The sequence below is a fragment of the Oryzias melastigma genome, linkage group LG11 (genome assembly GCF_002922805.2).
Source record: "Oryzias melastigma strain HK-1 linkage group LG11, ASM292280v2, whole genome shotgun sequence".
NCBI lineage: Eukaryota > Metazoa > Chordata > Actinopteri > Beloniformes > Adrianichthyidae > Oryzias > Oryzias melastigma.
In genome coordinates this window covers 20857809-20869044 of record NC_050522.1, presented here as the reverse complement: position 1 = coordinate 20869044, position 11236 = coordinate 20857809, and the positions used below count along the sequence as shown (strand labels likewise).

General features: G+C 40.6%; 1 protein-coding gene across 2 annotated transcripts in view; it reads right to left on the bottom strand.

The window, feature by feature from the left end:
* Positions 1-8272, bottom strand: part of LOC112138243 (protein NLRC3) — a 25520-nt gene extending 17248 nt beyond the window's left edge. For both annotated transcript variants that reach the window (XM_036214339.1, XM_036214340.1), the window contains exons 1-5: positions 8153-8272; positions 7853-7969; positions 7528-7638; positions 2375-2491; positions 1710-1829 (exon numbers count right to left, since the gene is read on the bottom strand). In XM_036214339.1, coding sequence (XP_036070232.1) covers positions 1710-1829; positions 2375-2491; positions 7528-7638; positions 7853-7969; positions 8153-8202 — 515 coding nt within the window. In that variant the 5' untranslated portion in view covers positions 8203-8272. The remainder of the gene's footprint in view (positions 1-1709; positions 1830-2374; positions 2492-7527; positions 7639-7852; positions 7970-8152) is intronic.
* Between the last annotated feature and the right edge of the window lie 2964 nt (positions 8273-11236).

Here is an 11236-nt window from a genome sequence, read left to right as displayed (position 1 = left end):
CCAGAGCAGAGATGGGCTGCTGGCTGAGGGTGCATTTAGAGAAAAGAAAAATTTCATTTCTGAACTAAAATAATCAACAAATTTACTGAGTTTACTGTCCTTTGCCTCCCAATAAATTAAGTAGACGAGCAGGTACATGTAAAAGAAAATGAGGCATCTCTTCCATTTCCACATGAGAGAGAAAAAAAAAAAAACGTTTTTTTTTTTTTTCTTCCCTTCCCACAAACCTGCTGAGTAAACACCACTTTTTTTGAAAAAAAAAGAAGAAGCAAAAAAAAAGGTTCACGTTTTCAGTACTTCACCTTTCACTAAAATGTTCATCTTTCTACTGGGAACATTCAACAACAAAGATCTTGTCTTCATTTAATTTCATTCAGAAACGCCATAGCTTTATTCGGGGAATCAAACATTTTGGATGATCCATTATGTGTAATCCTCAGTTTAGCTGGGTACAGCAGGGAATACTGAACCCCGATTGACTTAAGGCGTTTCTTAACTTCATCGAATCTTTTACGTCTGCGTGCAGTTTCAGGGGAGAAGTCTTGAAAAAACATCACTTTAGAGCCGTCGTACCTGAGGTTGTGTCCGGCGATTCCGCTGAGTCTTGCAGCTTTGAGCACCTTCAGCTTATCACAGAAGTCATGGAAACATATCAGCAGGGGTCGTGGACGTCGATCGGGGGCTGGTTTCGATGTGCGATGTGCTCTTTCAATTTGTATTCGTCCCGTCTTTGTTTCGATGCGAAGAAATTCAGGCAGCCAGCTTTCGAGGAATGCAGTCGCTTGATTACCCTCCACCCCTTCAGGTAGGCCGATGACTCGGATGTTCTTCCTTCTCGTCCTGTTTTCAAGTTCTTCAATGTGTTCAGCCATGCCTTGCACGGTCTTCTCCAGTGTTTTAATCCGTTGATTAGCTTCGGCTGCTACGTCCTCTATGCCAGAAATTCTTTCTTCCGCCTCATCTGTTCTCTTTTCTGCATTTTGTAAACGTAGCGCGTGGGTCTGAAGCGTCTGTGAAAGGCAGCTCAATTTTTCATCTAGGACTTTGGTGATATTTTCAGTGATTTCTTGAATGGCTTGGCACAGAGCTGGGTCGAGGCAGCTTGTAGGGTTGCTAGCATTAGCAATCTGCCGCTCTTCCGGATCTTGAATGGAGCTAGCAGGACCTTCGGTCTTGCTTGGTTTCTTTCTTGGCGGCATGGTCTCAGCAGGACTCAAAAAGTATCCATCAAGGCTCATGTTATTCTAATCGACCAGATGAGCAACCAGGAAATATTTAAAGTGCCCGAAGTACTGAAAAAAGTAGAAAAGTCGTGCGGAACTAAGCAGTGTGGACTTTCTGCTACGCCGCCATCTTCCCGTCCCAAAAGGGACCAAAAGGTCATCACAGGTTTTCAAGGGTGGAACGCTACAAATGTGCTGACAGTTTAAAAACAGAGCAGGTCTAGTCAATCTGAAGATGTAAATGATGTGTTAGCTGTGTTTGTAGCTCATATCCGTACTGTGGTCAGACAAAAGTTCAGCTATTTGCTTCATAGACTGAGCTTTGTGTCCCCAAGAGTTGTCAAATTCTTTTCTTTCCTCTCAGACCTAAAGTGGTCACAGCAGATGGTTGACCTTCCTGGATGATCAGCTGATGTTCTTGATGAGAACATTGTTGTTCCTGTTGAGAGATGAACTCTGCTTTGTTAACTAGAAACTGGTTCTTACTGTGAGTCTGAAGGTTCTGGTTCACTTCTGAAGAGTGGAGGAATCCTTCTGGACTGGTCACTCTTCAAGGAGCCACAACTGGATGTTGCAGACTGGAATCTTTGTGTGACCTGTTGGGCTCTTCAAACAAAAAATCAGTGCTGGAGGACCTACCTCTTCATTAACAGCTGATGGATTTCGACATGAACACAGACTGTGGTGTTTAGTCGGGAATAATATGACATGTTTGGATCAACAGCTTGAGATCAACAGTTTGAGATCAAATTTTTGATCATTTTCTGTGAGTCAAACAAGACTTTTTTTTTTTCTATAAAATTTTATTTACATTCTACATTTAGAAATGTAGAAAATCTAAAAGTAAAACTAGAACAATCTGATGTTTGTAAAGTGATGAAAATGTAAATCTTCGGAGTTTGCAGTGATCCTTCTCATTAGACTGTAGCTGCTGCCAGTCATAGTCAACAGTCAGCATGTTTTATTCTCCAACAATTCTCTTCTCTCAGAGACTATAAGAAGATCAACTGAAAAGATCTGATCACACATGATGCTCCAAGAGAGTCTGATCAGAGAGCTCAAGATCTGAGCCAGAACTCAAGTCATTCATCTGAAAACTATTGATCATCTGAACTATTATCCAGACTCCTTTAACTCTGACAAATACCTACTGTTCCACTCCTGAAATGATGTCCTTGAAGTCAGGAATCCAACCCTTTGACAGGTCACTTCTGTTGGACACACAGCTGGATCCAGATCTGGAGTTAGATCTAAACTTCTGTGAGAGCCTGATGGAAAAGCATTTTATTTATTAAAAACACAATTCTTCTGTTTGGAGGTTCATCAGATTGTCTTCCATGTTAAACGATTTAACTCAATATTGCCACAAAAGGCCAAAACCAAGATCTCATTGAGCCAACCCCAAGGCCGGATCAATACAGAGAGTTGTCAGTAAAGGCATCCGACGTGATATCCAAATCAAGTATGCAAGTCAGACCTACACAATATTACCAAATTTTTCACTCACTTTCCTTGACTCACATATGGACTGAATGTCATCTCATTCATAACCCCTTTAGTTCAATATTATGTCCCAATAACGCCAAACGTATCATATTTGATACATGAGTTTGTCAGCCCTCCACAAGAGTAGTGTGACATTTTTTTACCTGAAAAACAAGATGTATACAATCAGACCCATGCAGTGCACCAGAGGGCAGAAATTAATTCATTTGGGGGCTTTCCAGTGGCACTACAAGGCTGCCATGTTTCAGGAGTTGGACACATGCGGTTTTTGAAGAAGAACTTTGATAAATTTGAAAAGCTTATGGTAAGAAAAACATTCAAAATTGTACTAAAACATCAATAGGAACAGTTACCAAGTTGATGCAGGGTGAAAAATATTAAAATTGCAGAAACTATATGTTAGTAAATCCATATTGAAAATGCCGTATCAAATTTGATACAGCAGGGATTTCAGTTCATGTAACCCTAAATAAGTGAACTATCATTTTATTGTATTTCATGCATCATGTATAACATCAAGCAACATAAAGTCCTTTTTTATTTTTAAATTACATAGCTTGGTATATTTAGTGTAAAAAAACTACATTTGCAACTTGCTGTATAATCATGATTGATGACTAGTTTGGTGTGGTCATGAGAAAATTACTTGTAGTTTCCTTTTGATTACTGCGTTCACATTTTTTTAGATGGCAAAAAAATACAGTGTGGAAGATTTTTTGAACATGATTATGGATGGAAATTATGGAAGAAAATATTATGGATGAAATATAAAATATATGGATGAAATTATGGATGGAAATATGGATGGAAATGATTATGGATGAACCACTGGGCAATGTGAGGCTTTGGGATTGAAAAGTCAAAGCCTACATAATGGTTCTTAGACCAGCCATTATGAACATATACACCAGATTCATGGGAGGTGTTGACCTTCTTGACATGCTGTCTACATTATACGAGTTCAGTTGCAGATCCAGAAGGTGGTACATTTACATTTGGTGGCACACTGTGACAGTGGCAGTAATCAATGCATGGATCCGCTACAGAAGAGACCTGGAGAAACTGCAGCCCAGTCAGAAGCCCACGCCCCTGCGAAGATTTCAGGCTTCTGTGGGTACAGCCCTCACAAGTGCAGGAAAGGTCAAAAAGTGTGGTAGACCTCTGTCCTCTCCAGAAACAGTGCCAACCCCTCCCCGCAAGAGAAAAACCACGGAGGTACCCTCTAATGTGAGAAAGGATGGCCTTGAACATTACTCAACATGGGAAACCCAACAGAGATGCAAGCAATGCACAGGCCACTTTACCCACATTTACTGTCAGAAATGCAGAGTACATCTTTGTCTGAACAAGGGGACAAACTGTTTTCAGGCCTACCACCATGCAAAATAAATAGGTTCCTGACTTCCACCGAGTCAGTTCCATTGATTATTTTTCATTGCTGCAATATGGTAGCCCTTTTTATGTTTTGAACTTCAAATCTGTTGCATTTGTTTGGGTCTTTCCATGTTTTTATTAGTTCGGGAATAAATTAATATTTGAGCTCTGTGACCTGATATGTATGATACAAATTGAAACTCGTATATAAAAAATCATATAAGAACTTTTTTGTTTGTTTGTTCAGAGGGACCAATAAAGGCTTCAAGTTCAAAGAATTGGAATTTTCTGTCAATTCTTTAATGGTTCAGGCTTTACCGGGTTATGTGGGTCCACCTTTTGCAGGTATTACAGCTTCAACTCTTCTGACAAAGCTAACCACTAGTTTGAGGAGTGTGTTTTTAGGGATGTTTGACATTTTTCCAAAAGCGCACTGGTCATGTCACACACTGATGCTGGTGGAGAAGACCACTCAAAGGTGTTCTATGGGGTTCAGATCATAACTCTGTGCAGGCCAGTCAAGTTCATCCACACCATACTCTGTTCTGCATGTCTTTATGGACCTTGTTTTGTGCACTGGTGCACAGTAATGTTGAAAGAGGAAGGGTCCTGTTCCGAACTGTTTAAACAAGGTTGGGAGCATGGAATTGCCCAATATATTTTGGTATACTGAAGCATTCAAAGTTCCCTTCACTGGAACTGAGGGGCAAAGCCCAACTCTTGTAAAACAATACAGCACCATCATTCCACTAAATTTCAAACTCGGTACAATGCAATCTGAAATGTAGCGTTCTCCTGGCAACCTCCAAACCCAGACTTGTCCATTAGATTGCCAGATGGAAAAGCGAGATTCTTCACTCAAAGGAAGGCATCTCTACTGCTCTAGAGTCCAGTGGCCGTGTGCTTTATACCACTGCATCAACGCTTTGCATAGGTGATGTGTGGCTTGATGCAGCTGCAAGATTTCATACACAGGCAGCATCCTATGAAAGTTTCATGCTGGACTTCACAGAGCTCCTGTGAGTTGCCCATTTAAAAAAAAATGTTTGGAAAAACAGTCTGTATACCTGAGTGCTTGATTTTACACTCCTGTTGTCAATTCAAGTGATTAGGACACCTGATTCTGATCATTTTGATGGAGAGGCAAATGCTTTTGCCTCTCCATCAAATCATCACAGGACGGTCATGGCACAGCAGTACAGTACTCCACATTCACCACAACGGCTGTCCTCGGTTCTTTGTCCACCACTACAATGTCTGGTTGGTTCACCATTACCATCCTGTCCGTCAGCATCTGGAAGTCCCACAGGATGTTTGTTCTCTCACCCTCTACCACTTTCTGAGGTGTTTCCCATTTTGGCTTTGGGGTTTTCAAGCCAATATTCTGTACATGTTTATGTATTTTCTAGCCAATTGGTTATTTCACTCCATATATGCTTTTCCCATCCAGCATCTTCCACCCTGCTGTTATGTGCTGGATTGTTTCCGGCACTTCTTTGCACAGCCTACACCTTGGGTCTTGTCTGGTGTGGTAGATCTGAGCCTCTATCGCTCTGGTGCACCTGCCCTCCATTCCACTTTTACTTGCATTTTAGACACCTTTATTCATCCAGAGCCTTTGTGGGAGTGGTCTGGCGGAGGGGAAGTCGGGAGAGGGGCACACACCTGTGCTCGTCTCACACTGGTCTACCCCCCAATTTTAACTCTCACTTTAGACCAGTGATTCTTAACCATGGGGCCGCGGCCCAATCTTGGTCCGCGCACGCCCCCTAGTGGGCCGCGAAAAAAAATCTGTTCTGAACCTGTGGGCCACGAGACCTGAATGCAGCTTCTTACCGCTTGGTGGAAGTTTTTATTTATTTTTTACATTTTTTCTAAGGTCTTTTTAATGACAGTTTGGCTGCTGTTATAAGTTGGACATCTTAGTTTTGTACCGATCAAGCTGCTGTAGCAGGGGGAGGGGGATGGGTTGGAGCAACGGCGTCTGGGTGGCGGTGGAGGGTGCGAGCGCCATTAATTGCTGACGGACCACGTCTCCCGCTGCTGCAGTTTCACGAGCAAACGCCAGGAGATCCGCTTGATGGTAAGACGTACTAATGTCCTCTCTGTTAACCCTCTGAAACCGACGGACGCCCTCATGCATCTGTGAGATGAACCTGATAAAACTCTGTCTAAAATAAACTTTAGCTTTTTATGTTCTGTAATTAAGGGATAACATGGCCCTTATTTGTAGTCAAAAGTGGGAAGATGAAATTTGATCTGACAGCTGCAAGGCAGAGGGGAGCGCCCTGCGCTGGAGGGGCGGACCCTATCGGAGCTGTCCGCTATCACAAATCCCAGATGGAGGAAACTGATTATTATTTTATTTTGGTATGAGGTCCGACATGAGTTTACTATAACAACTACCATTGTCAAAGAATAGCGGAAACTCAGCATTTCTCCTGCCGCTTTAATGAGAGACGAGCAACAGAGTCGACTTACACACCGTCTCCTGTGTGCAGACCTGAAATCCAGCTGGATCAAACTTGTCACCAGGGGTGAAAGTAAGCTGGAGATTTGTGATAGTGGACAGCTCCACCAAGCGGTAAGAAGCTGCATTTAGGTCTTGCGGCCCACAGGTTCAGAACAGATTTTTTTTTTTGCGGCCCACTGGGGGGCGCTCGTGGACCAAGATTGGGCCACGGCCCCATGGTTGAGAATCACTGCCCTATTTTAAAAATAAAATGTGTCCAACACAAAAGGACTTTAGCTCTTATCTTTCTGCGTAGCTTCTGGACAGGATACATGTAAAAGAAAAAAAAAAACTGGCTCATGTGGAGTCTCTACCACTGCCCTTCTGTGTGTTGCTCATGAATTTATCCATGTGCCTCTGTATTTTGGTTGCAATAATGCCCGACATGAGTTTCCATGTTGTGGAGAGGCAGGTTATTGACCGATAGTTGGATGGGACTACACCTTTTGAGACATCCTTTTGGGTCAGGATCGTTCACCCTTCTGTTAGCTATTCAAGGAAAGATGTTGGTTGATGTTGCAAAATTTGGAATTGGCTAGAATAAAAAGAGTGATACATTACATCTCATGTAGATGGTAAACCTACATCAACTTGGTTCTTTAAGATTTTACTCCCTCCTTACTTCTTTTGTCATCATTCTATAGACCCACAGTTTTTTCATTTTTTTTGTCTTCTCATTTGTTTAGTTATCCCGCACTTCTAACGTCCCTTAATCTTCTTTTTTCTCCTCTTCTTTTCAGTCTGGTCCAAAAAATATACACATAATAATCAAAATGAATAAATTTTAGTCTCAAAAACAAAGGAGGTTTATACAAATGTACACCTCGTGTTTCAGAAGTTTCATAACCTCCTATTGTGGGTCATATTTAGACTCAATCTGGCTCCAACAACATAGGTTTGACAAACACTTACTGTTTCACTCTTGTACAGCTGTTTTTGAATTTACTTAGATAATCCTCTGAGCCGTCAGTCCTGAAGGACCCCCCCTTAGATCCCGATCCAGGTTGAAGTCTTTGTTGGATCCTGAAGGCAAAACATTTGTTTTATTAAATATTAATCTATTCTGTTATAGAGGTTCACCGGATTATCTTTCATGTTGAATTATTGAACTAAGATTGTAAATAAACTGATCTGCTGTGAGACACTCTTAGTCTTTGAGTTTTTCTGCAGAATCAAAAAACGAGTAGTGACCATGCTCTTGTGGAAGGAGGTAACAACATGCATTTAAGACACTTACTGGTTCACTCTTGAACGGCTGTTTTTGAATTTCGTTAAATAATTATCTAAACTGTCACTCCTGAAGGACCTCCAGCTAGATCCTGATCCGATTCCAGGTTGAAGTCTTTGTTCTATCCTGAAAGAAAAAAATTTATTTTATTATAAACTGTTTTTCTATGTTATGGAGGTTCATCGGGTTATCTTCCATGTTGAACCAATGAACTCAGATCATAAACAGACTGATTGAGACAGTATGTTAAAATGCCCCCTTCTGGCAATGACACTGCAGGGAGTTGAATCCATAACATAAAACACTTACTGTTTCCGTCTTTGCAGAGCTCCCTCCTGTGTGTCCTCACACTGATCCATGCTGCTGGATTGACTGGATCCACTGGATCAGCTCACACACACCTTCGTCCAGCCTTCATCTGCAGAGGAAACCCTCATCATCATCAGCTCTGATCCTCCTTCACTAACAGATCAGCTGCTCCTCCACTGATGGGCTCTTCTCTTGTGTTTCCTCTCAGGTTCAGGTGAATGCAGTCAGACAGCAGTGTGGGACAGAGGAAGCTGCTGAACATCAGCTGCTGCACTTCTGCTCTCCCTCCACCAGATGGAGGCATGGAGCTGCAGCACCAAACACTCCATGATGGAGCAACATTTAGACACACGGACAGACAGAGTACTTTAATAATCTCGAAGGAACTTGCAAAATCTGTCCAAACAGGTTAAAAGTATGAAAATATTTTTTAAAAAAGTATATAAAAGTAATAAAAGCAAGAGACAAGTTAAATTAAAAGTATGGAGTTGTTAAAAAGCCATTAAAATTATTAAAAGTATTAAAAACAACTGTCCTAAAACCCTAGTTGTAAAATTCACTAAAAACATTGTAAAAATTGATAAAATTAGTTGTTCAGACGCACCCTCGCCCCTTCAGATCAAGAAAAACAAATCAAAGATTGAGGAGAAAAGAAAAAAACTGAGATGTAGAAATGAGCAGAGGACTCCTGGCTGAGTAGTAATGGACTCTGATTCAATGATTTGTTGAAAAGAACTCTGCGTCAGTAATGAATAGGGCTGTAACAAGTATTGGGGTGCTCGGAAATTCGCGATCTGCTCCCAAAAAATTGAGTATGGATATTCGAGACGTTCAAGATAGCTGATTTGCTTTCTTTATAAACGTAGTAAATTGTAGTAAAATATGACAATGTATTTTTGCTCTGAAATGCAGTTTAATGTAGGATTTTATGTTTACAAACTAAAACAAAGAGCCGCGGTACTGACATCCGGAAGTAAACACATCTTCGTGACGGTGAAGCTTCCGGTTTTCAAAGTAAAACTAGCGAGAGCTTTTTTCTGTTCATAAATTGAGACTGAAGTTCTGCTCACAGACATAACTTCTGAAAAAATGAATTAGCTTTAACATCGGAGCTTTAGCTTCTGTGTTTACATTCTTTTGGTTATGATAACTCTTCAACATTTGACGCAATTAACGAAACTCCAGTTTATTCTGAAGAAACAGTCTCGCGCTGCTGAAAGGTGGATGTAATCAACATGAATCAGCTGATTCTGATGTGGAAAAAAATACTTTTTTTCACACGGGCTCTGCACCAATATGTGATGCTTAGAACGTAAAATATTGAAGAACTTTGAGGATAGAAAACATTGGAGAACATTTTCAGGTTTTGCCGTTAAATGATCCAAAACAATAGTGATTTTTATCCTTTTTATGTTGTTTTACTGCTGAACCAGAAGATTGACAAAAAAAACAACTTTAAAATGACAAACAAAAATTCTTTTTATCTGAATCTTTGTTTTTTTAATCAGTTTTGTTGATTCTGATCACCTGTTTTAAATAAATGTATAAATGATGATTAAATACAAATAATTTCAATTTTCAGCCATCTAGTAAATAAACATACACATAGCAATAAACATATTAATAAAAAGTAAGAATCGTGGTTTGACTCGTGAATTGTTGAGCTTGATTCGTGAATCGAATCGGAACGCCACCTAAGCAATGATCTGCAGCCCTAGTAATGAAGCTGCTGAGAGCAGACCTGGGAAGAACGTCCAAACAGAATATGAGAATTACAAACCAGAGTTTTTCTGAACTAAAGACAGAGAACAGGTTTAACAAGAAACCTGACAGCAGCTGAGAGGAGGGGCGGAGCTTTAAGCTGTTAGAATGACAGATTGTTGATCTCAGTGACTGTAGAAAAGCCGGAAAAAGGTGAGGTAATGTGACCTGCTTTGTGAAGAGACACTTTGAAGGTGAATCGTCTTGAAAATGTGTGGCTGTTGTGAGCTGTTGGAGCATGCTCGCTGAGACTGTTGTAGATGTGTGGGTTCAGAGGAAGCTCTGTTTGTGTGCAGCAGAAATCTGGTCAGCACAGATGTGAGCAGATCATAAAAGTTCATTTGTCTTCCTCTCATTGTTGACAGAGATGGCGTAATCAAAAACGTTTATGTCCAGTCTCTGTGAGTTTGTTCACATCCAGACCGAGGACAAAGACTGAAGGTGTGATGTTTTCTGAAGGTTCTCCTGCCGTCTATGTTGATCCTGCAGTTTGTCTCTTCTATCCTCTAACTCTGCTTTAAAGCTGTTTGTTTCCTCCTTCCAGACGTGACATGATCTCTCTTCATCTGTCATCTACTGACACTGAAACTACTGATGGAGCTGAAGGGAGGGGAATGACTACTTCCTGGAAACATCTCCTTCAGTTTCTGTCACAATTTTTTTTATTGATTTTATTTTGAAAACCACAATCTAGCGATGAAGGGGTCCAAGCCAGGGTCTCATTGTGCTGGTCCCAAGCCCGGATAAAAACAGAGGGTTGTGTCGGGAAGAGCATCCGACGTAACGTTGGTGCAGGAAACCGAGGTGATGAGGAGGTGATGGGCAGGTTTGGTATTCAGGAGAGAAATGTAGAAGGACAGATGGAGGTTGATTCTGCAAAAAAGATGGAAATGGCAAGGGCTGTGGACAAACCACGATTCTTACTTTTTAATATGTTTGTTACTGTGTCTGTCGTTGTACTGGATGTATGAAAATTTAAATATTTGTATTAAATCACCACCATTTAGACCTTAAGGAAAAACAGGAGATCAAAATCAACAAAATTGATTTAAAAAACCCACAAAGATCTAGATAGAAAAAATTTTGTCATTTTGATTTTTTGTCAACCTGTTTAAGTTCAGCAGTAATATAAACGACATAAAAAGCATAACAATTAATTCTTGTTTTTGATCATTTAACAACAAAACCTGAAAATGTTCTCCAATGTTTTCTATCCCCTAACTCCGACATTTTACGTTCTAAGCATTATATATTGGTGCAGAGCCTGTATGTAGAAAGTTTTTTTTTTTTTTTGGCAGAATCAGCTGATTCACGTTGATTACA